Consider the following 25,235-nt stretch of genomic DNA (forward strand, 5'->3'; position numbering starts at 1 on the left):
CAGACACGCTCAGCGATCTAATTCTCTTTTTGCTCAACCCTGTTTAAGTGGGATTTCTTCTGTTCATTGGTTTAAAAACCGAAATCAATAAACTGATTTTTTTTTTCACTTTTCAGACAATCCAATGAAGTGCTTCGGGCTGAGAATGAAATTTTGGAGCATTATCTCAACCGACTGGTTTCCCGTGACAAGAAACGGCAACCTGATTCGGATAGTAGGGTAGGCGGCTTCCAGATGCAGATGGTAGCCTTAAGTGATGCACTCAAACTACAGGAACACGCACTAAAAAACATTTTTTACTTCTCTAATGCCTCCACTCTCCTCTTTCTAATTTTTGGTTGCAAATCCCAATGTCGTTCGAAATCAGTTTTTAATATTTACATCCTTCTGGCGCTTTCTTGCTCGTGTGATAATGCTGTCACGATTATAATCATGTAATTCTGTGATGCCAGGGCCACCAACGAAAGCCAAAGTCACAGACACAGGGTCAGGAAAAGCCAGCGGTGTTGACGATGGAACAGAGGTGTCACGTGGCTGAAACTGAAATATGTGAGATACAGAAAGACATGGAAAATTTCAAACAAAGCTCAGAGAGAGTGATGCTCAACTACAAGGTTGTACATATTCCAACTGTACATTTCACAGTTACGCGTATTAATCCAGCAAACATTTTTAGTACAAGTTTGTTTGTAAATCTCCAAGTTATGTGACCTTATAGAGTTGGAAATCTTATGCTAATCTATTGCCATACAAAGCTAAATTTCATCTGCAGGCCAGTCAACTAGTTCAAAAGTTCATATGCTTCAGCTAATCAGCAGAGGTAGATACCGATTTGACACTGATAAAAGAGGGACAGAAAGAGAGAGAGAGATGTAAGTGTGGATAATGAAAAGTCAGTGACTTTATCCTGCTCCCCTGTTAGGCTACAATGGAAGAGGCCGACATCCGATTGGCGGAGGTAAAGAAAGCACGTTCAAACTTTGAGCAGGATGTGGTTAAGCCACTGCAGGAGAGGAAAGGTCCAGTGAAAGGGACTGAGAAGGTCATGCGCTTCATTGAGGAACAGATTAACGCTAAGGTTTGGATCATGGAAGAGTCATTCCTACAAGCATTTACATTACATAACATTTATTCATTTAGCTGATGCTTTTACCCAAAGCGACTTCCAAGACAGGTAGAATATAAATGCGCCAATTTGAACCAAGGTTTCTGTGGTGGTAAGCTGGCATCTTTTTTCAACTGTACCACACAAGCATAGAACTGCACACATTTAATTTAGTATACCACTCCGTAGATAGTACCACTGTTTTTCAAAGCTACTTTGAAAAATCATTGGTCCATCATTCCTCATATTCACGTTCATTCTAATTCATATTCTCGTGTAGTCTACTCTGCTCTTTATTCACATTCCTACAGAAATCAAAGATTCAGAGGCTCCGCCTAAAGAATGCAGAGCTGTGTAAAAAGTCTAAGAAGCTGCAGGAACAGCAGCAGCAGCAGCAGGAGTTGGCCAAGGAGGTGCAAGAGGTGGACTTTCAGCATCTTGTTATCGAGAATAAAAATTGCCTGGAGCAAATAGACAAATTCAATCAGGACCTGCTTCACCTCAAACAGGCAAACCCGCAGCAAAGCCTGAATACGTACAAGGTCTGAAACCTCTCACCACACCTGACCTGGTTCTGTGACATATATTTCTAAATGCTGATTGGTCAGTCTGACCTAAACAAAAGTGGTAATCACAAATAGAGGCCTTTCGAATGTCGAAATACGGTATACTGTTGCAGAAGACACTCCAGAGCTTAACGAGTGAGTCTAAGCAGTTGGACAGTGACATTGCCTCGCGAAAGAAGATGCTGATGAGGATTGAGGAAGAGTTGCTGCAATCAGAGCAGGTTAGACTCAGATACTGTCCTTGCCTCTCTGCTTTGTTATTTATATATATTAAAAAAAAAAAAAGTTACTCATGGACCACTTAGAGACTTTGTGTGGTATGCTGGTTTTGCACTTGCTTACTCATGTGATCTGAGGGTGCTGGAAATGGTAGCCTAAGTGTTTGAAAGGTGAAGTTCAACTGTTTTCAAATATGGGCTCATTTCAACACTCACCCATCTGTTTGTTGTTTTGTGATCTATCACACACATAACCCTCTCTCCACCACCACCCATCATAAATACTTACTGTCATGTAATCAAAACTACATAGTATGCCACATAACTAGCAGATGTGGATGCCACAGCATTGAGTTCCCAGATAAATGTTTAGGGGCCTCCTAACCAGGACAAGGATACTGTTCTCATTCACTCCCGATGGAGTATAGCTAAGCAATGTCTTTTACTAATGTTCTTTAATATGGAATTTAAAGCTATACCTGTTCAGTCAGCCCAGACACATTTAAATATTGATCTACAGCCATAACACAATGGAAATAACCTCACCTGTGATGTTACAAGGACACTGGTGTAATAATGAGCCCAAATGTGAAAGCAGTTAAACTTTGTCCTCAAATTTCTTTCAAATCAATTTAAATAAACTGTCTTGTTTGCTTCAAAAGTTCTCTTTGCTCTCTTCGCAGGAGCGACTTCAAGCTGAAATTTTGAACAGGAAACTGCGGGACAAGCTGGCCACCTTTCAGGTGCCAGATGTGCAGCAGTATATCTCTGCCAACGCATCTCATCGCCAGTTAGAGGAGAGCGTCCGCTCCTGGGAACGAAAGGTGCAGGTTGCTGAGGTGAGCAGAATATTTAAGATCTTTTAACACAGGCAGTTGCTTAACCACTGCTTTTTAGAAATGAGCAGAGAAGTTATCATTTGACAAAACCATTCTGAACACTTGCAGATGAACTTGAAGACAAGCAAAAAAACATGGGCTAAGCTGCAAGCTGTAACTGAAGTTGGATCAGTCCATCCACATTAAGTGTTTGGTATTATGAATATGTTACATGTTTATTTCGTGAAATTCCACAGTTCTTATGAATAAAGTCCAATCGTCTCATGAACCATGATGAAAACATTTGAATATGAATAACTAAAAATGTATAAACACAGAAATGTATAATGCAACAAAGCCCTCAGCTAAGAACAAAAGATACGAGCTAAAAGTGTGTTCTTTCACGACACATCATTCCATTATTAAAGAAAAAGTTTATTTGTTAGTGCTGTGTATATTAAATGCTACATACAGATATTTTCGCATGAATGTTCATATCCATTGCCACATGATGTTGTTTCTAACTAGCTCATCCACAATCTACAATTTGAAAAAAGCTAAAGAGAGGTAAGTGTGCTCTGAAACACAAATACCAGGAACAGATTACAGGAACTAACACAGCAGGCATGCACAGGGAAGAGACACACGAGGGTCACAGGGGAGGGACTACCTGTCTCAAACATATCATCAAGTCAATGGTCATGTCACATTACAGTTCTTATTGGCCCATCCACCTTTACATCAAAACCCAATCCATCCCCCATGCCTGTGAGACTCCTACCAAGAATATAGATATTCATATATAGATTTTAAACAATATTAATAAAAAAATTAATATACAATGCAAACTTGAGAACATAAAAAAACACAATGTACAAACTCTTATTTTATCCCAACTGCTCTTTGAGTTGAACTTTCCTTAATGCCTGGAGTTAAAATAAAAAGCCCCCCCCCCCTTGATATTCTCTAGCAAAAGGACAAAATACACAATGCAAGAGATTTTTAAAAAAGGAAAGAAAACAGAGGCAATGGGTTTAAAAAAAAAAAGAAAGAAAGAAAAAGTAAAAAAAACCAACAGAACACCCAGACACCCCCTTCTTAAGGCCAAAATGTTACACTGAACCTTTTTACTCCATGGAGCAGGACTTGTTGGAACTCTCTTGACATTACTGCAAGGTTTGAGTCATTGACCCCCCTTCCCCTCCCCTCCCCTCCTCATACAACATACATAATACTGCACAAACTACAAATCCAACAATGCTTAGGGGGACAGTGTTCCTTCTGTGAGCTTGGACTTTAAAAAAAAAAGGCGTGCTGATACAAAAAAAAAAAAGAAAAGAGTCAAGCTTCTCACACACAGCGTTTGCTCTCTGACCTTGCTATTCCAACTGCATACTTCTTTTTGGAGCACAGAAACGGCTTATGTATGAGCAGACTTCAGAAATCTGGAGGGCAAATTTCATGCTTTCCGACTATTGTGGTACAACCGCAGGCAGTTTTGTCCAAATTCTTAGACCAATGGTGTGGACCGATTTGTTTAAGAAAAAGAGTTTTAGCTAATGCTTTACTGTACTATATCTACACATCCAACAGCATCACCTCATATCACTATCGGGCCAAAAGAAAAGACAGGAGCAAAAACAAAAGGAAGCATCTGAGTGGCATGCATTTATCAGCCCTTGGAGGTTTTGAACACAGGCATTTTCCCATTTCAATTGGGTCAACCTGAAAAATGTATTATCTTAAATTGAAAAAAGTTCTACTTAAATTCTCATATAAAAGTTCTCTAAGATTTAACTGGGGAACGCCATCACCTCGGCCTTGATGTTTTGACTGCATTTCCATTACGCGTCTAGACGTGTTTACAATGGTAGGAAAAACAATGGACTGACAGGCAATGATCAAACGTGGACATGACAAGCCAGAACAAAACAAAACAAAAAAAAGCTATACAGCGGTAGAAATATCACACAATTTTTTTTTAACTGTACAGAGAACGTGAGGTTTTTAGGTTTTTTTGTGTTTTTGTTTTTTATTTAAACAAACCCCCCCCCCCCTTTTAAAAGAGCAAAGAGGGAAAAGGTTGGAGGCCATAACGATGATGGATTTCTAAACACCAACACTCCCATTTCCTGTCTGCGGAGCAGCGAGACTGGACGCGGGCCCACCGTGATATGGAATGGCCTCGTACGTGTCTCATTTGTGCCACAGAGCAAACTCTCACATGGGGGGAAAAAAAAAAAAAAGAAGAAGAAGAAGAAACCCTTTTAAAGACACACTTACTTCCTTTACAACTCAGAAATACATCATCACAATCAAAAAAAAAAATAAAATAAAAAAAAAAATAACCTACAGCTATAAAGAGGGGGAAAAATGTATCGAAAGTCCACATAATAATAAAAAGTAGCTACATATAATATAGTTGAATGCAGTTTCTCTCTCTCTTTTTTTTTTTTTTTTTTTTTAATCTTTTTAGAAAGACAATGCAATATCTACGACGGGACTGCTAAACATATCGCATACATACTACTATGTACATACAGTAATACAGGAAGCCTTCAGGTTTTAGGCAAGTTCAGGACAGATACACTGATCTTTTGTGGGAATATGAACTGTATACAAGTGTGAAATATATACTTCTTTATAGTCTCTATATAATTATGTATATCGCAGTGAAATGCAGAGACCATTATGGTCACCATACTTCGGCTGGTTAACAATCTGTCCCTTTGAGGTGTGGTAAATTCCATAGTTGCCACAATGTAGGGCACACATACATCAACAAAACACACACACACACATTTTTATTAGTTCATGATATCACCACGTTGTGCCCCTTCTCCTTATCTCTATCACCTTTTCTTATGAGCTGCAGGGTTTGACCAAAAAACAAAATAAAACAAACAAAAATCTGGCATTAGGCTGCAGGAAGTGTTACAGTGAACATACAGTATCCTTCCACTCCTACTATGTTGACACAATCCTCCTTCTCCTCATAATGGAACATGGTTAAGGGGTTTAACACTGCCCTACGTATCCTGATTTTAACAACTAATTGTTTTACTTTTTTTTGGGCATAAAACTTCATAGACAGATAACGGGTACTCTATAGCCTATTACCAGACCCTATCAAGTATCATAATCCAAAAACACAGTTGCCTACCAGGACAGTAACAGTATAACTGATAATACAAGCTGAGATGCCTTTAACCAGGCATTCATGAAAGGCGCTGTGAAACATAACTGGGGAGTTAGTGGAGGCCTTTTTTTTTTTTTTCTTTTTACATTTTTTAAAAATATTTTTTCAGATGGAGGAAAAAACGCATTGCTAGAAAGGTAACCGCTTTCAGTCACAGAAAAGATGACAAATGCCCTCCCCCAAGAACAGTCTAACGGGTATCCAAAAGAGGAGAGGCTGAATCCCTTCCCTCATCCTTTATGAATCTGAAAGAAAACAAGTCTTAACACAAAACTGGGCAATGGGACTGGGGTAGGCTTATGTGGTGTTATATTTCTTAATTTTTTTTTTCTTTTTCACTCTTTTCCATTTGGGGAAAATTTTCATTAAAATGGAGTAATATGCTGCCTATTCTTCAGCTCCTCCATCCTTACAGTTTTTAGAATAAAAACTGAAAAGTGGAGTTTGATACATCCTACGGATGTTACACTTTGACAGTATCTGAGAAAAATGTCCAACTTTTCTTTGAGGTGAAATCACATCTTTAGTGATGATACCACATTATGGGGTTTTCTGTACTTTTTCTTTCTCTTCTTGACGTTGAGGTTTGCTTGTTACTAACCAAGTTTGATGGGGTTGGGTAAGGTGGAGTAAACTAAATGAAGGGCAATAATATTGGTTAATTATGCTTTGACCTGGAATCAAAACAGGGGGAGACAGAACTCTCAATGAATCAAAGGCGGCACAGAGTACGCCCCTCCCTCAGCTGTGTGTTGGACCGTGTGCTCCTGCAACGCCCCCAGGTCTCCGAAACGCTCTCCGCACCACACGCACTTGAACTGAGCATCCCGGGCATGTACACTTTGGTGCTTGGCCAGATGCTCCCGCTGCTTGAAGCCCTTGTCGCAGCTGGAGCACTTGAAGGGCTTCTCACCGGTGTGGACGCGTCTGTGACGCTGAAGATCCGAAGAGTACTTGAAGCGTTTCTCGCAGTCGGGACACTTGAGAGGTTTCTCGCGGGAGGGGTCGCAGCGATGCTGCACGAACTCTGAGGAGGACAGGAAGCGTCGGTCGCATAGCGAGCACTTCAGAGGCTTCTCGGCGCAGTGGGAATTCTGGTGCCGCTGCAACGTGGTGGCCTTCTTGTAGGCTTTGCCGCAAACGTCACACTTGTAGGGCTTGTCGGGATTGGTGGAGCTCGTCGAAGCTTCTCCGCACTTGTGGCGGAGCAGCTCTCCGGACTGGCTGAAGCCTTTCCCGCAGGAGGCGCACTTGAACAGGTTGTCCATGCCGTGTACATGCTGATGATAAAGCAGGTGGGACGGCTGAAGGAAACCCTTGTCGCACAGGTTACACTTGAACGGGCGGTCGGCGGACGCGTTGTGGGTGCGACGGTGACGCTCCAAAGCGTACTGCTGCTTGAAGCTCATCTGACAGTCCTCGCAGTGGTAGGGCCTCTCCTCTGAGTGAGTGCGCTCGTGCTGCCGCAGGTCAGAGGGGCGCTTGAAGCCCTTCCCGCAAGTGGCGCAGCGAAAGGGACGGGCGCCCTGCGGCTGGCACTGATGGTGGAGCAGCTCGGACGACTCCTTGAAGTGAAGCTCGCACAGGTTGCACTTGAACAGGTGCTCTCCCGAGTGGGCGTACATGTGACGTACCAAATGCGAGCGGTGCTTGAAGCTCTTCTCACACACGGCGCACTTGTACGGTCTCTCGGAGCTGTGAGTGCGTTGATGGTGGGCCAAATGGGAAGACTGGCTGAAGCTCTTGTCACAAGTCTCGCACTTGAAGGGTTTTTCGCCTGTGTGTACTCGCTCGTGACGCGACAGCTCTGACAGGTGACGGAAACCTTTCGAGCAGACCGAGCACTTGTACGGCCGGTCGGGTACTGAGGGCACGAACGTAGGCTGGCCAGACGTCCCCACAGCGGCGCTGCCACTGGCCGACGCCCCCTCGTTGGAAGGCTGTTGGGGATTGGAGGAGGACGTAGGCGTGGCGTTACCCGAAGATCCTGGCCGGTAGGTCTTCTCGCAGATGGAACACTTCATGGGGTTGCTGCTGTTATGAGCATTGTGATGCTGTGCCAAGGACGTGAGCAAGGAGAAGCCCATCTTGCACACCCCACACACAAAAGGCTTCTGCTCCACCTGAACACACTGGTGCTCCAGCAGGTCTGTGGCCTGGTGGAAGATCTTCAGACACTGGGTGCACTGGAAGGATCGATCTTGGCTCACCATGCACTGATGCTCGTGCGGATTGGCCAGATGAGAGATGTCGTGCCCGCATGCCCCGCACTTGTGCCCACCCTCGCTGCCCACCTGCAGTGAAGGCTGCTGGGCTTGCGCAGGATGCTGCTGCTGCCCGTGCTGCTGTCCGTGCTGATGCTGCGGCTGCTGCTGCTGCGGCTGCTGTTGCTGCTGCAGGGCAGGATCCGGCTGGAGGACGATGCCGTAGACGGCGCATCCGAGGGCATTTTCCGCCCCCGGTGGTATAGTGTGCACCACTGGGGGCGGGGCAACAGCATGCTGCTGCCATGCCTCTGTCATGCGCGCTCTCGTGTAGGGATTCAGCTTTGCAGCGTAGTGGGACCTCTTACCGTGGGAATCCAGGGGGAAAGGATTGTTGGACTGGCCGCGGTGGGAGAGGTGGGGTGGCACAGAGGAACTTATTTTGCCAGCTCAAAGGACCACAACTACAAAGAAAAATATAATATGTCTCGAGAGACTCTGATTGGCCCCAAACACTACTGTAACAGTAGTGCGGACTGTTTGTCTTCTTGTGCCCTCAGTCCTCTTCAACTTTTACACATTGCCTGAAAGGAAAAATACTTTCATTAGAAAAACTGCCTGTGTCCTCAATACTCATCGTTGAACTCTGTGTAATTACAAGTTTTGTGCTCCTTCACTTTTATGAACGGTCCAAGCAAAAATGAATACATAATAATAAAAATGTAAGAACATACAATGTAAAAGGTTAGGTGAGAACTCAGATAAAAAAAATACGACTTAAAACCGTCAGTCACACTAATAAAGACTAATAAAGGTTAAGCTAAGTGCACTGTTCAATGTGTTTAGGGGTACAAGAGAAAAGATGTGGCTAAAAATGACAGTCGTCGACTGTTTCCAACGTTGCGCAGACAATGCTGATATAACTATGCATAACTATCTTATCGAGGCAATTTTATTAAGTGAAATATTATTTATTAAATGAAAATGAGTTGTTAAATTTGAGATGCATATTAAATCGAGAAAGAAACGGAGCAGCTAGAGAACGGTCTCTAAATGACTGGTTTAGTTGTCAGCACATCGCTATGGATTAAAACAGTTCAGTTTTAGATAATACAAATAATACACAAGACACCCCGCGGTATTGATTTCAAAGCGTAGCTATGATTACAGATGTGTGAACGACACATTGCAACATTTGTTTACGTGCATATGCAGCTGAATGTCCGTGCAATCCACTGAAGATTCTGTTATCGTAGTATCTGAATCTTCGTGCAAGAGTAAAGAGTGATCAAACCACTTCTCAGGCAAAAACATTTTGATTAAATGACTAATCAGCACCGTGAAGAGATGGTATGCAAAAAGCAAGCTAGCTTGCAAAGTAATCGGCTAGCTACCTTGATTACATACTGATTTGTTCACTCTGTAGCAGATCATTGTTTACATACCGTAAAACTTTGTCGGTGAGGACCGTGAATCAAACCGTGAGAGGTCTAAAAAAAAAAGGAAAATAGTATCGTTTTCAAAAATGGCAAAGGCCTAAAACATCACATCCGCGGACTCCTGGTCAGTCCTGCGCCGTAGGCCGCTCCCCCTATTCGGCTGCCCCTCTCCCGGCTGTGCACCTAAATACTCGACGAATCTCGGTCTTTGTGCACCGAAAACCGACAAATGGTTGTTTTAAAATATAGCGCCCGTCTTTCGGAAAGGAATGGTCCACTACGTGTAGGAATTACGAGCACATCTTTGTTCTATTTCGATATTTGAGGATCACACAGGGCTCGTTAACCACCGAAACCCCCAACAGGCGGACGCGCAAGGCACACAGGAACCTGAATAAGAAATAATTGGCATCCTCACAAAACATACCGGAACTTGCGGCATATATCATGAATTGAGTTAGATAGGTGGTTATTCGTAAACGAAACAAATGTATCGGTGCGCCCATCATTTCCCATTTTCTGTGTGGCTAACGTCGGTTGTTCCTTTTACGTTGTGGGGATAAATTTCTCTACATTCAACCGCAAACTTAGCACCGGTCAAAATATTGATACGATTAAGTTTAACGTATTCCCGATTATAAAATACGATACTGTATGTGTTTTACCTGTATTCCGAAAATATTTACTCCAGATGCGGGTCCTATATTCATACTCCGAATGTGTGAATATTGTTTGATGATGATAAAGGCGGTCAAACAAATGGAACCATATGACAAGATGTTGTTGTAGGTGGGGCTCTACGACAAAGAGACACAGTTTGTTTTCTACGGAAGTAAATTAAAAACGAGAATAATCAGGAAGAATTTGTTTCTTCAACGGGATTCACCACGGTCATTAGAATTTATTTGGATGTATGAGAGCAGTGCAAATGGTGTGATGTTTATAATGTTGTAGTATGATCGTTAATTACAGCAGCAGTAGCTCCGAAGAAGAGGAAGAAACCGATAACTTATCATTGTCCCACCAAAGAAAGCGGCGTAGTATTCTTAACGACTCCAACTCACCTCCAAGAAAAAGAGACAGATCTCATAACGAAAATAGGTTTGGTGTGATTTCACCTAAAATAATGTGCAGTCTGTCGCCTTAGACTTTGATGTAACTGAATTTCACTGACATAATATCTCACATAATGAAAACATTTTTTTTATTAGTGTCGACAATGAACCTGACCCTGGAGGCAAATGTGTATCAACAAAAACCGCCCCACCCCGCCTCCCTCTCCCTGATAGCGTGCTGGAGATGTTCAGAGGCTCAGAGGAGACGAGACCTGAGGACAGCACTCTGCACGGAGGACGCATCCGCTCCTTTGAACATGAGCGCGGAAACTGGGCAACATACGTGTACTTTCCATGTAAGCCTCGGCACTATTCCTATACGTATATCCTGAAAAGGCTGATGCAAATATTACTCACATCTCTCTTTAGACGTCCCAGACGATGTATTCTTAGATCTGCTGGATGAAATAACGGCTATGGCTGAATCTCACGGGGTTCCTCTGACAAGGGCCGAGGAGTTCCACGTCAGCCTCTCACAAACAGTAGTACTGCGGCACCATTGGATTCAACCATTCGTGCAGTGTCTCAGGACAGGACTAGCACAATGCAGGCGGTGTGTATATCTTCCGTGGTTGATAGTCTTTCGTTAGACTGTGTTGTTATTATTATCATCATTATCATCATCAACTGACTGACTGATTAATGTGTAAACAGGTGTGTTTGTTTGGCAGAGAAATTAAGGGTGTATTCAAATGCTGAAAAAACCAGGTATGATCAGTTCTTTTTTTCCTCTGTCAGTGTAATTATGTTTGGCTTTACCTACAGTACATTACTAACGCCCTGCGAATGCACTTTACTTCATCTTTGCAGGACTTTCCTTGGTATGGAAATATCCACTGGGCATGCACAGTTGCTCGATCTAGTGAGGGCAGTGGATAAAACCATGGAGGAGTTTAACCTCAGCACCTTTTATAAGGTTTTTAGCCACGCAAACATATACATACACAGTCTGACAATAATTCATAACAACAAATGCATCCATTTTCCGTTCCACCTCTGAACGCTTTTGCTCCTCCACCAAGGAACCTTCTTTCCACGTGAGCCTGGCGTGGTGTGTTGGTGACTATACTGAGCAAATTCTCACCACGTGTTTACCAAAGCTGCAGGTAAGACCCTGAAGCACATGTCACATGTTAAGTTTATCGGACAAAAGAGAACGATTCTGGAGAGAAAGTGCCTGCTGTTTGTGCTTTGACTGTCAGTTACTAATATTCTGTACTGAAATGTCCAGTGTGCTGCTGTGTTTTTACTCTCTACAGAGTCTTGTGGATTCTCATGAAGATGGACGTTTTCAGTTGCAGGTGAACTGCACGGAGCTCCGCTGCAAGACAGGAAACAAGTTTTTCTCATTCCCCCTGAGATGATTTTCCCCTAACATTTTATTGTTCGGTTCTTCTTGACATTCTGATAATCAAACGAACAATAAATACCAGCCTCTGTTTTTACTTTTATTAAGATTTACTGTTATTAAGATTTTCACCAAACTGCAAATAAAGTTAGTGTGAGTTTTTGGTAAGTGTTTAATCATTACTAGGCAAAATGTACTGTGAGTCAAGCAGTATGGTTATACTAGTTTCTTAAAACTGATCTGCTGGTCTTGTCACTAACATAGAGTAAGCAGACTAGTTTTACACCATTAATACGTCTATAGGGTGTCCAGTATACACACTCTGGAAAATACTGTATTGTCATAAAATGAAGAGCTTTTGGGAGCTCTTTGAGCTCATTCTTTTCTTTACTGCCTGCCATCACGATTTTAATGAAGTAATCTCTGTCTTTTTATATTTGAGAGTTTTTTCCTTTGTAATGCGATGTCCCTGGTTGTTATTATGAAAGTTTTGCATTTACATTACGTACAATTAGATTTGAGACAATTAGTCTTTGATATGTGCCAAGATGAGTTTCCCTTTTGGGGATTAATAAAGTAAATTCAGGTCAATTCAGTACATGCGTGAACGCTGTTAAGAGAACCCGTCAATCCACACAAGTTTCAAACTTTGGATACCAGTTAGGGCATGTCAGGTGAAACTGGAACATGCAGTAACTTCACCAGCAACACTTGAGCTGTACAGAGAAGTTACATTAAGGTTTGTTCAGTTTTTCTCAAATAGGAATGGCTTAGGTTTAGATTATTTTCACCCTCCGGTGCTTTATGAGGGGTAGATGAAAATTTATTTGCAGAGCTTTTAGTGGTCCAACTTTCAAATTCAAATCTTAAGTTACTTGATCATACTTAAAATCCCTCAAATAGAAAAAGGTTTTAAAATCTGACATGGGTGTTATTCCACTTTGGAAATGTACCTTTTCAGTTTTACAGTTCCCTATTATTTTAAATACGTAATGGTTATTGTGTACAGTACAGTTAAGGTAAACAATATGTCAAAAGGCCTTGGTTGAATGGTAATAACTTCTCTCATGAGGGAGAGGGTTATGCAGTTGGGATACTTACTTGTTTTAAATTTGTCTGTAACATTAAACTGGGACTGTGGTTTCACTTTGCATATTAGGACTTCCAAGCAGAACACAACATGACATGTGTAAGCTAAATGGGAAAGACATTAAAAAAAATGGTTTATTCCAGAGCATAGGGTTTAATTATACTCACATCAATTCTTCATGGTTAATCCTCTTTAACATATCCAAGATAACAGAGAGGATAACAGAGAGGAAACACTACTGATACATGACCATATACATCAGTTTGATGTTCCTGGTTTTCCTGTACTATAAACCCTGTTTGTTATACTGTGGGCAGTGATGAGCATGTTTATCAAATTAGAGGACGTGAAACACTTAACACAATATTTCTCATTGTATTCAAAAGTCGGCACGTATGAACAACACACTGATCAGTTCTTTTTGTTGTTGCTTTTTTTTTTTGGTTTTCTCAGGGCCATGGCACAATCGTAATTTTAAATAACTATGCAGGAGGTCAGACACCCATTAAAGTTCAGCCCAAGAACTGTGTTCAACACAACACACAATCACTCAAGTTTCCCTCAAATTCATATCATTCCTCCTGTCGTAAAAGGAAGGCCCCTTGGTAGAACAAATACATAAAACAGAATCAATACTGGTAAATCTAAATCCTCACAACATCATTGAGTTGTTTAAAACGAAAACATTCCAATCAGTTGACTTCTGTGTCAAACATCAATGTTACAACCACTAAATATAATTCATAGAAAAAAAGGACCAGGAAAAATAAAAATTTTGTCTCATTTAGAGTCACCTTCAAAGTGGATTTTTAACATAAATTAGAAAACATCAAGATCAGGCACAATAAACCCACTGTAATTAAGAAAACAATAATCTCTCAGAAATAAAATGAGGACAACCATTTTGTAGATTAAACCAACATGCAACATGTGTTAGGTGATAAAACCGCTCATCACATGGCACAAGTAAAATCTCCATCTAAATCTCCATCTTTTCCATCTAAAATCTCTAGGTAAAAATATATGGGCAATGAAAAAAAAAAAAGAAATAAATAAATAACATTTTTAAAATATTAAATGACACTTTGATATTTTGATTGTACATAAGATTGGACGAGGTGGTTCACTGTGCACTGGCACTTTTTAGCACTTTTCAGCTTTCATTCACAATCCAGGCCACTGATAACCACACTGCCGTCTAGCTGAACCAGTGTACAAGTGGACAGGCTTTCACTTTAGAGGGGACATTCTGTAACTGAAACAGAATTAAACACCATCCCCCTTTGTAACACAGAATTCTCAACCACAGATATTCCCTGCACACGCGTAAAACGGGAACAAAAAATTTCCAGCACTTCATGCTTCTGAAAGCGCACGCCGTCAGGGGGAGAACAGCACGGATTTGATGTATTCAACGGTGGTGTAGTTGAGGAGCATGGCCACGTGTTCGGTCCCGGGCAGTTCCTTCAGGCGGACCGGCTGCTTCTGTTGGCCGATCCAGCGTTTGCACTGCACCGCGCTCAGGAGGTTGACAGTCCCGTCCCCGTCTCCGTTAAAGACGGTGGGTTCTCCGTTGGGGAACGACGTGTAGCTGAAGCTTTGCGGCGTTGGGATCCCGGTGCCGTACAAACAGTGAACGGGCACCCCCGGCGCCTCAAGCGCCTTCACCAGGGGCTCCGTGTCCTGCCTCATCTCCCAGCCGTCCTCGAAGTCTATGTCTGTGAAAAAACGTTTGTAGTCGCGTACCGTGTAGTTGGCTTCTGGCGTCGAGACCAGGACCATGTCGGACGGCCAGGTGTGGGCGTAGGGGAACAGCCACGTGGTGGAGACAGCCGAGCGTTGCTGCGAGCGAATTTTCAGTGGGCTGATCAATGGGATGCGGTTATTATCACCTGTATGTAAAGAGAGAGACATAGAGAGAGAGAGGTGACTACACCACACACTGATTTGGTTTGACACTTACAGTCACTGTGTGCACTTCTCATTGGCTTGCTCTCAGCACAACCTCATGCATACAACACATTAACCACAATTTGTGTTCTCATCCCCCCAAAAAACACTGCAGGTCAAAAAGCATTACTCCCCTATTAGTTGTTCTCAGCTGTCTCCTGCTGAACTTGTATAAATACAGACTTGCTCCTCTGACAGTTCTGCTAAACTATCTGCCTTTCTTTTTTTTTCCCCAGAAAACGTTAATTATCAAATAAATAATTGGCATGACATGGCTGGAACATAAAGGGGAGATGCATCATTCAGACACAATGCAGACCATGTATTTAGAGGAAAACTATTGGAAACTATCAAAATATGTATGAAATGCCTACACTTTAAACTGTGATCCATCAGCTGTTTTCCACATGGATTTATCATCAGTAGGATCACATGGAGGCATCATGGGATAATTTTCCACAGACACCAAACTGCAAACACTGCCTTGATTAGATTACTCCCCAGAAATAGGCTAAATTATACAAAATACAGCGCACACAGTGTTTCATCCCCACCCCGCCTTCTCTCTCTCTCCAAATAAAAACACGCATCACTGAGATGGTAACTTACCAGTGGCTACGACCCTGAGCGTTTTGGCCACACCAGCCCATGGTGGACCCAAAGACACAAAGGCTTTGATGTATTTGTCTTTCCATGCTTGCGGTTGCTGGTTGAGAAAGTAGAGCGTGTACATATTTCCCATGCTGTGAGCAATGAGGACAACTGGGCCACCGTACTTTTCCGCCATCTCCTCTATCATCTTCTGCAGAGCCAAAAAGTAGGCTTTGTTCTCATCTGTTCAACGAGACCAAATGTTTTTTTTAAATCCTATTAGCAGCTATCACGCAGAATATTCACTGGACCCCAATACAAAGTCTTGAAGTTATTTAAACATGTTTTCCATTCAAAGGACATTATAATCTGAGAATGAGATGACCAATTTTGGTTTTCGACTATCACACATGGGAATCTTTGTTTGTCATCTGTGCTGAGAACTTCTCAGAATTACGCTAGTATGCATCTGTGTCTGATCACCAAACTGGACTAAATTTGTCTGTCTGGGCTTTCTTGAAAAAAACACTCCAATACAACTGGACAGCACTGTACACTGAGAATGTACAAATAATGAAAGTTATTGTGCAAGCTAACTGAAATTGTCACCCTAACGTCCTGTTTACCTCTGTTTCCTACTATTCCTGTTTCCTCTCACATTCAGCTGAAAGAATATGTGTGGTACTTCATTGTCTAAGAAGGTATAAGACCAAAAGACATTTGTTCAGTCAAAACAGAGGCTGATATACTCACTTGGAGCCTTCCGCCAATCGTAAGGGGCTCCTCGCACGTCAGCGTCTCTAGTGTAGCCCCAGTCCACCAGTGCCTGCACTATGGTGAAAAAGTACATACCTGCCCAAGACGAGAACAGTTAGCAAGACGCGCTCAGCAAAACACAGGATACTGAACACAAGACTACCGCTAGACACATGCATCCTTACGGAGTACTCACCGACGCTGCGTTTGCTAGGATCCAGGTATTCCAGGCTATAGGTCTGTCCAAATCCAGGCATTCTGATGTCCACTCCTGGTGGGGCCTCTGTGCTCCTTGTAGTGCGGTTGTATATAAGCCTAATACACACACACACACACACACACACACACACAGAAATAACAGCCATGTAAACATATGTACAATGCAGAGCACAGAGCTAAAATACTGTTAAGATTTCAACTAGCACAGTGATACACAGGTAAGCCAGTTTCAAACACGTTCCTTAAGATCTATGCCGTTGTAAAACCGTGGTCAAATGTTGTGTGACTGTACTGTATGTGACAAGTGTTAATGCTCTTAATGGTTTCCTGTTTGAAAAAGCTGTTAGCACACTTTCCTTCCTATGTTTAAGAAGCAGGGCCATCCCAAGGCTAAACTCAATACTCAGTTAACGGTTCTTTAATCCAAAAATATTCAATGTTCGTAATAAGGGTTTTAAGTTACTAGGCTCTCCACAAAGTGAAAATGCTCTACTGAAGACCAGGAACAACCACATCATAACCACATTTTTCACTTCCAGAAACCAGGTGACATTTTCTCAATTTACAGCATAGAACAGGATGTTCTTTGCAAACAGGACAGTGCAAATGACAGTTTAGCCTCAATAGAGGCCACAAGCTCTGGTATTGTTTCACATTAAAAAATGTTAAACAAAAAAACTTCCAAAGTCTGGTTTGTTGGCTCAAAGTGTTACGTCTCCATGAGGTATATTAATGAAACTGACAGAAGGGGGGAATGTCTTGAGATTAAGGAACAAAACAGACTTGGACGTTTAGAGAGAATTGACAATGAGAAAGGAATTTAAGCCTTTTTTTTTTTTTTGCATATCATCTACAAAACAAATAAAACAAAAAACAAAACTTCCCAATCCTAAGTCCAACTTGAATCCATATCATGTTAACACGCAAGATACTGCAACCAAATCTCTCTGACCTGCACAAGGCTCATCCCTTCATCACGCTCTTAGCCCATGTCCCTCTCCCCCCCATGACAACCTCACCTAACGTTATCTATCCAGCAGTCGATGGCCACTGGAACAAGCAGCTCAAGGTTGAGCCACACTGTGAAGTACTCCTCCGTCTTCTTGTAGCAGATGTAGTGTACCACACTGGGTTTGTCCAGTTTAGCCTCCAGCTGGTTCCCGAGGTCTCCTGGAACTGTGACCCACAGTCACATGATTTAAAAACTTAACTCAAATCAAGGACATAAAACAAAACAGCCTAAGTAACAAGTAAACAGGAATCTGAACTAGTAACAACTAAACGGATCTTCGTGATATCTAAATCATCTGATAAATTCGCCTCAGTGACTGTCACTACTGGTTGAATCATGTGTCAGTTCAGAAATGAAAAAACAATAAACAATAGCCTTTGAATCGTTACATGATTAAACCCCTCAAATAAAAGACAACAACCTTCACCAAGTAATCTTTTGATGTGTTTTAACTAATCTGACTGTAGCTGCAACTTAAACCTATCAAATGGAAACGACAAAGATAAACAGGAAACGTTATCACTTTTCTTCATTTACTGAGCAAATCAAGTCAAGAAGCGAAGCAGGGTGCTCTGATATGATGACTTTTTAGAATGTGTTTTAGGTTGAAGGCTTATCAGTGCTGAAGCCACAAAGTAAACGTTAGAGGCAACAATAGGTCAAACTCCCTTTTCACTGCGATCAGGTACATACACACTGGCCTTTTGATCGACTTGGTGAGTTTTTGCTAATATCTTCGCAGACCTCATGTTGAAACAAATCTCATGTGTTACTCCCTCTTGATTCTCATTTATCACAGATTTAAGACTAGCTCATGACCGGTGATGATTCAGGAAATAAAGCATGCACAAACGATGCAATTTCGATTGCTTAATCACTGAGTGTAACAACCAGGACACGAAAGTGAATTAATGCTCTACTGATCTATATGAAGATTCAGGAGTCTGACGTGATGTAATCATCATTAAAAAAAAGATACAGCAACCGGACAGACTCTGACCAGAAACATTTCTTCATCTGGAGCTCGCAACAGAAATAAGCCTACTAGAATCCAGCAGTCACACTCCGTTCCGTTCCGTGATCATATGACTGTATGTCATAAGAACACTCCTGACTACAAAATAAACAATGGAGTGTCCGTTTATACACACGGGTTGAAAAAATGCTTTGGTGGGATTCTGCACGGTTCTATTAACTTTTTAACAAAACGATAGTTTATACGTAGTTTGAAGAACAAGTAAAGCAAGTCGTCTACCTGTTTTCTCGACAAGAATAAGACTCGTGAGCGCGTTCATTTTTATTGATCAAAACGAAATTGTGATTCCTACAACGGTGTGCTGCAAAGCAAGTCATCGTTACATACAGTTTTTCAAGTATTATGATTGTGTTTGTTTACCAACACTAATGATGCATTTGTTTACTGCTAAATGATAACAGACTAAGCTACGTCGACCACTGTGTATAGCCTATTAGCTATCTTATAGCATGAAGGACCAGTTCCCGGCGATGTAATTCACGTCGTAATAACATTAAATGTTGTTACATTGATATTTTTGATTGAAAAAAAATTTAAACTAACTCGACATTTCGATTGAAATAACAATGGTGTCTAAACATTACCTAACAATAAAGATAACATATCACATGAACTGTTAAGTAATGGTCTGAGCTTACCCAGAACAACAGGGGGACGATCCGAGCATAGATTTCCATCTGAGCACTTATTTAAAGTTCTGCAGTTGACGAATAACACCAACAAACACAGCTGGACCAACGCGAGGATCAACTGATGGCAAGACGCCATCTCGTCAAATGGCTCATACCTCTGCTGACATGAAGAAACTAGTTTGAGTTTTCATCTAGATTTACCTCGACTGCTGACAGAAGAGGGAAGTCAATTACCACCAACAATAATTGGTCGATGGTGAGTATGTATGGTAACGAATGAACGACGTTACACCAAAGCGTGGATGTAACTTCCCACAGTTCAGCCTGGACTAAATACTGACGGACAAAATCGACCTAGAGGGGGAGGAGCTGGGTCACCAAATCAGAGTGACGCCACATGATCAACGATTAAAAGCACAGCGGTATATAATCGAGGAAGCGAATTGAACGAAACAGAGTTTAACTGGACTGGATGTAAAACCGTACTGAGCATCTAATAACTTTTCCCATTCTTTTTCAGTTGTTAAGTCTGTGTGTATACGGAGAAGCTTTCGTTATAGATATGAAATATTGAAAAATATGCGAATAAAAAAGCACGTTAAACTGTCATCTAAATGCAGGATAGTACATGGGGAAGCCACCTGGGACTAAAATTCAGAAAAGTGTGGTGAACTGCTAAAATTATGCATTTTCATTTTAACTTCTAAATAAAATGCCCAGATCATCAGTATGAATACGTGATCCATAGTAAAAAAAACAAAACAAAAAAAAAACGGTTGTACACGGTATATTGATCTTCGTCTCTAAAAATTCCGCAACTCACTCTTAGTTGTAGGTAGGGTTTTTTAATTTCAGTTTGCTCTTATCCAGACAGCAAAGGCTCCGAAGGAACCTCGGCATGAGGGTCAGTTTCTGCATGTTTTTTTTCAGCGGTTAAGAGCCGGGTCATCGTTTGGTTTAGAAATTCACATACAAGTTTGTGTTTCTTTGTTTTAGTATAGCTCTATGTTTTACCAACCAGTCTTAAAGTTATAAAAATCGAACCTGTCTTGTTTAACCAATTAGTTACAAACAAACAAACAAAAATCAATGTTCTGCCTGTACCAAAACTGACTGACTTGAAAGGAGGGACACAGGAGTGAGAGGCAACTGAAAATGCTGATAGGTCTTTTATAGGCTTTTGTGGTGAAGACTAGTAAAGGTGTCTTTGCAAGGCAGAAAGGAAAATGAATTGTATAATGGTCACACGACTCCTTGATGTTGGCCTCTGCGAGAGATACAAGAACTGGGGCAGATGTTCAACTCTGAGTATGACAGTGACCCAAAAGCTAAGAGCTAGAACCACGGTGAAATGGTTAAGCAATGAAAAAGCCTATAAGACCCCCAGCAGCCCAGTTAAATTTACCCTCTAACCCCCATCATAAATATGCGCCATTTTGTCTGAAGACATGACTGTCCATAACCAACTTCTTCTCCAAACATTTCACTGAGTTTGTCCAATGGTTTTGCAAGGACAAATGGTGAAATATTGAGAAATGTAGATCTGCAAAGCTGATAGTGTGTGGTCCCAACAGCTCCTTCAGCAAAGTATTAAATGAAGAGATTAGAATCTTACCCAAATACTACATTTCTGTTTTATATTTGCAATATATATATTTTTTCTTCCCCAAAATGATAAGATGTCTAAATAAATAGGAAAAATACTTACTGAAATGCATTTAAGTCACAAACACATTAACACAACAAAAAGTGGGAAGCATTTTACGGGGGATCAAGAATTTCTATAGGCACCATATCAGATCTGAAAAGTATCAACCTCCAAAGAAAAAAGGAATGTAACAGCACACCGTATGTACTATATCATTATCATCCATATACTATCAAGTGGTGATGGATGGTAGACCAGACAGTTTCTGTAACGTACAAAAGTGTATAAATCAGAATGGAAAACAACCTCCCTTCTATAAAACAAAAATACTGGTCGGGCAGGTGGAACTGGTATATATGTTCTGCATTCTTCCATGTTTTTTTGTAGGCTTACAGTACGAAGTCTGCAATTGCATTAGTTTCTGTTGGTACTTAGTATTGTGTTTAAGAGTTTAAGACAGTGTCTACAAAACAGACTCCCACGACTACGGAGTTGGAATCAGCGGCTTCTAGTTGTCTGCGGGAGGTTCCGTTGTTCCGGTGGGTGTGTCATTCCTTTTTGGGTCATGTATGTTGCCCTCTAGGATTTGCTGGATATACATGAGAACCTTGTGGTCAAAGACAATGTCTAAGTGGGGCAAAGCTCTGAACTCAGTCACGTGAACAGGTTGTTCCTGCTTCCCTACCCAACGTTTGCAAAGGCTCATGCTACGGCTGTCCACCGTGTCATCCCCATCGTCATACAACATGTCTATGGGGTCAGCGTTTGGAAACTGATCGTCATATATATAGGTGACCGGCGTGGGAAGCCCTACACCGTAAAGGCAGTACACTTCGACACCAGGTGTGGGCAGACCGGCTGTAAGGTTTCGAGTGTCTTCCCACATGTACCAGCCATCATCAAAGTTAATGTCTTTGAAGAAGCGTTGGTAATCCTGGTTGGTGTAATTGAACGATGGGGTGGAGATGAAAACATGGTCCGACGGCCAAGCCTGCTCAGATGGAATCATCCAGGGGTTTGTGGTGGTCATCCGCTGTTCCTCACGGATCTTGATGTTGGACACCAAAGGAATGCCATCGTTCTCACCTGTAAGAAGAAAGGAAAGCGATCCCGGAGTTCTGATGAGTCTTGTTGGTAATATCTAATATTTTTTAAATCATACTGTTACACATCTTATTGTTTTATATTTTGGTTACAGTAAATATGTACATTTTGTATTTTATTTCTATGTTTAGCATTTCAAATTAGTTTAGTTTGAACTCCTTCTGTTTTTCAACTGCTGTTTGTTATGTGTGAATGCACCACCAGGATTGCTAACCAATTTTGTTGTACTCTGTGCAGTGACAATAAAGGAATCTATCTATCTATCTATCTATCTATCTATCTATCTATCTATCTATCTATCTATCTAATCTAATCTAATATCTTCCTGGATCTGCAGAACAAGTTTTTCACAATTATCTTCTCTGAGGAAAGCAAACAACATCATTCTAATAGTCACCATTCCCAAAACACATTTACTGTTATGGATTTTTTTTTCCTGTCCTAGGCAATACTTAGTTTAGGTCTGTTTTAATTGGAGCATCCCTATTTCAACTGCCATTTTCCTCTAAATGTCCTGAAAGTAAATTCAGATAAACACCTGAGATGTTAAAAGGTACCTGAGGCAAGGACTCTGAGTGGTTTGACAGCGCCACCCCATGGTGCTCCTAGAGATATGAAACCCTTAATATATTTATCTTTCCAGGCCTGGGTCTGCTGATTCAGGAAGTACAGGATGTAGTTGCTGCCCATGCTGTGGCCCAGGAGGTAGATTTGTTGTGAATACTCGTCATACATCTCTTCCACCAGGTCTTTTAGACTTGCAAAGTATTCATCCTGTTCATCTGAAATGTGACAGAAATGAAGAGAGGGCCCAATGTCCAGTGTATACCAAAAGTGTTTGTTTTACAGTGGGTTTGTTTAATGTGCAAACTAGTTGGTGTACAGTGTTTGCTTATCTAGGACAACCAGAAGATTGCTTAGAAAGCATGTTTGTCTGTTTTATCTGTCTGTTCAACTGTATGTCAAGCGCGTATGCAAAACTCACTTGGGGCAATTCTCCAATCGTAGGGAGCGGCCCGAACAGTCTGATTACGAACATATCCTATATTCACCAAATGCTCCACCATGGTGTGGAAATAACCTGTAAGAGAAGTGGACACAAATTCTCACAAATGATGAAAATGAGAACAGTGAGTAACTTTAAACTAAAACAAGAAAAGGAGATGGGTGCTCATTACCCGCCAGTCTGTTCATGTCAAGGAACTCCACAGAATACGTCTGTCCAAATCCAGGAACTCTGATTTCTACCCCAGGGGCATTGGAGGTCTTATGAGTTGTCCTATTATACACAATCCTGAATCCCCAGAAATAAATACATGTACACATGCCTCAGAGTGAAAAAAACTGAGTAATTCATCAGCAGCAGCAATAATGAAGCTATATTTCCTTCACAAATGAAAAATTAGCAGGAAATTAAATTACACAAAAAAGACCTAAATAAAATTATTTCAAGTCAATGAATTAAGAGCCATTCTGTTTCTCTGAAGTACTAATAAAGACAAAAGAAACCTACTTGCTGGTAGTCATTCAGTTTAAGGTTAGAAAAAAACTTGCTCACAATAAAAGTAACAAGTGTAAAGGAAACAAGTTTATTTTACTCTTGTGGCAATCAAACACGTACAAACTAAGCAGGAGGTTTTGGAAACATTGTAATATAATGTTTTCTCTTCAAAGAAAGAAAACTTTCAGAGGTTAATTCAAAGGCATTTTGGTGGAACTGAATCCCATTCTTTTATCACCTGATGTTGTCAATCCAGCAGTCTATTCCAATCGGCATGAACATGTTCAAATCGATCCACAAAGGGAACCAGTCTTCAGTCTTTTTGTAGCACATCCAGTGTACCAGGCTTGGCTTGTCAATCTTGGCCTCTAAACGATTTCCTAAATTCCCTGGAACTACGAAATAAACATAATATTTTTTTCTCATTGTCATTCCGTTTGCTCGGTCTTCCGTTGCCTCTAGAGAGTTCTCAACACAGTGTATTTTGATAAATGTTAAAAGACGACGTTTCCTGATATTCGCGAAGAAATGTATGTCATTTCGCAGTTACTGTGTAAACAATCACCACGTTTCTGTCACAGACAATATGGCGTATTTTTTTGTATAATAAAATTGTAATTACCTATTATAAGTGGTGAAGTGTTGTTGCTTTGAGCGCGAGGTTTGGCAGGAGGAGGGAAAATGACGTTGAAGAGCCAGAATCCTGTGGATTGTTGAAAAATAAAAAGCAGAAAAATAGCGGACCTCAGCCCGTGTGAATATTCCATTGTCTGATCTCTCTTATCCTATCAATGTCTTGAAGTTTCTCTTTGTGATGCATCAGAGAGCAGGGCTATTAATGCTGTCGTAGGCGCGCGGTGAGAGCGAGGGAGAGGGAGGGGCAGCGTATTTAGAAAAAATGAGAAAAAAACGTGCAAGTGAGATATTTGCTGTCGGTAAACATGTTCTCAGTTCAGAAAAGGTTCAGATCCTCGGTGACCACCAATCTAGACCAATCTGTACTATTGAAAAATGTTGTTGTAGCTGTAAATCGCTAGTTCTAAATACGCTCTCTCTCTCTCTCTCTCTCTCTCACACACACACAAACACGCACACACGGGCAGAAATTATCACCCCCTCAGAAAGACAAACACGGTTAGCCATTGAACTATTGATTCATTCTGTGGCCTACTCAGTCAAGGCTGCAGATAATAAGTTACTCTTTGTAGGCCACTTAACTACTGATTTGCTAGTGAGAATAGGCTTAATTGAAATTTTTATAAATTGCACAAAACAGAACTAAAACAGAAAAGTCGAGAGGGTATGTCAAGATACGATACTGTTTAAAATTTAAAACATTTAAAAAGTTGGAGATTTAGAAATTTAGATCCATATCGATAACATGTAGCCTACTTGAAATCCTGACCAAGTCATTCCCAAATTTTCACTTAAATTACAGGAAGCCTTATTTTTATATGTTCACATCTTTCCGGGTGTATTTTGATGTTATAAATTTGTGGTAAATAGGATACAATGTTTCATTCCTGACATTGAGTTCGTCTGTTCCCGTAACTTACTCGTGTCAACGTCACCAAGTCTTTCTGTATCTATGGAAACGAAGCTAGAGACCATAAACAACGGGTTACGCGAACACAGGTAGATACTTTTTTAACGTTTACAGCGCTTGTACTTTCGTGAGATGCAA

At 41.2% G+C, this 25,235-nt stretch overlaps 5 protein-coding genes across 6 annotated transcripts; 2 read left to right on the plus strand and 3 right to left on the minus strand.

Annotated features, from left to right (window-relative positions):
* The first annotated feature begins 234 nt into the window (after positions 1–234).
* cfap263 (cilia and flagella associated protein 263) lies at positions 235–2,755 on the plus strand. Its single transcript, XM_030787572.1, has 6 exons — positions 235–243; positions 453–614; positions 923–1,078; positions 1,417–1,647; positions 1,785–1,892; positions 2,573–2,755. Exons 1-6 carry the CDS (start codon positions 235–237, stop codon positions 2,753–2,755), a joined length of 849 nt encoding a protein of 282 aa, XP_030643432.1.
* Positions 2,756–5,349: 2,594 nt separating this feature from the next.
* Positions 5,350–9,860, minus strand: znf319b (zinc finger protein 319b). The gene is made up of 3 exons (XM_030789313.1): positions 9,556–9,860; positions 7,832–8,694; positions 5,350–7,789 (listed from the first exon to the last, which is right to left on the minus strand). Exons 2-3 carry the CDS (start codon positions 8,426–8,428, stop codon positions 6,611–6,613), a joined length of 1,776 nt encoding a protein of 591 aa, XP_030645173.1. The 5' UTR covers positions 8,429–8,694; positions 9,556–9,860; the 3' UTR covers positions 5,350–6,610.
* Positions 9,861–10,459: 599 nt separating this feature from the next.
* usb1 (U6 snRNA biogenesis 1) lies at positions 10,460–12,171 on the plus strand. Of its 2 annotated transcripts, XM_030786259.1 has the most exons (7): positions 10,460–10,650; positions 10,761–10,960; positions 11,034–11,217; positions 11,319–11,372; positions 11,475–11,580; positions 11,687–11,770; positions 11,924–12,171. In XM_030786259.1, the coding sequence occupies exons 1-7, from the start codon at positions 10,505–10,507 to the stop codon at positions 12,026–12,028; spliced, it is 879 nt and encodes a 292-aa protein (XP_030642119.1). In that variant the 5' UTR covers positions 10,460–10,504; the 3' UTR covers positions 12,029–12,171. The 2 variants fall into 2 exon arrangements, with proteins under 2 accessions (XP_030642119.1, XP_030642128.1); XM_030786268.1 differs by lacking the exon at positions 11,319–11,372.
* A 1,286-nt stretch (positions 12,172–13,457) lies between these two features.
* Positions 13,458–19,722, minus strand: pla2g15 (phospholipase A2, group XV). Its single transcript, XM_030777340.1, has 6 exons — positions 19,305–19,722; positions 17,638–17,794; positions 16,596–16,714; positions 16,397–16,495; positions 15,662–15,886; positions 13,458–14,994 (listed from the first exon to the last, which is right to left on the minus strand). Exons 1-6 carry the CDS (start codon positions 19,432–19,434, stop codon positions 14,483–14,485), a joined length of 1,242 nt encoding a protein of 413 aa, XP_030633200.1. The 5' UTR covers positions 19,435–19,722; the 3' UTR covers positions 13,458–14,482.
* Positions 19,723–20,134: 412 nt separating this feature from the next.
* lcat (lecithin-cholesterol acyltransferase) lies at positions 20,135–24,596 on the minus strand. The gene is made up of 6 exons (XM_030772583.1): positions 24,174–24,596; positions 23,790–23,946; positions 23,229–23,344; positions 23,036–23,131; positions 22,608–22,832; positions 20,135–22,032 (listed from the first exon to the last, which is right to left on the minus strand). Exons 1-6 carry the CDS (start codon positions 24,316–24,318, stop codon positions 21,455–21,457), a joined length of 1,317 nt encoding a protein of 438 aa, XP_030628443.1. The 5' UTR covers positions 24,319–24,596; the 3' UTR covers positions 20,135–21,454.
* Positions 24,597–25,235: the final 639 nt, after the last annotated feature.

The sequence above is a fragment of the Chanos chanos genome, chromosome 1 (genome assembly GCF_902362185.1).
Source record: "Chanos chanos chromosome 1, fChaCha1.1, whole genome shotgun sequence".
Taxonomy (NCBI): Eukaryota; Metazoa; Chordata; class Actinopteri; order Gonorynchiformes; family Chanidae; genus Chanos; species Chanos chanos.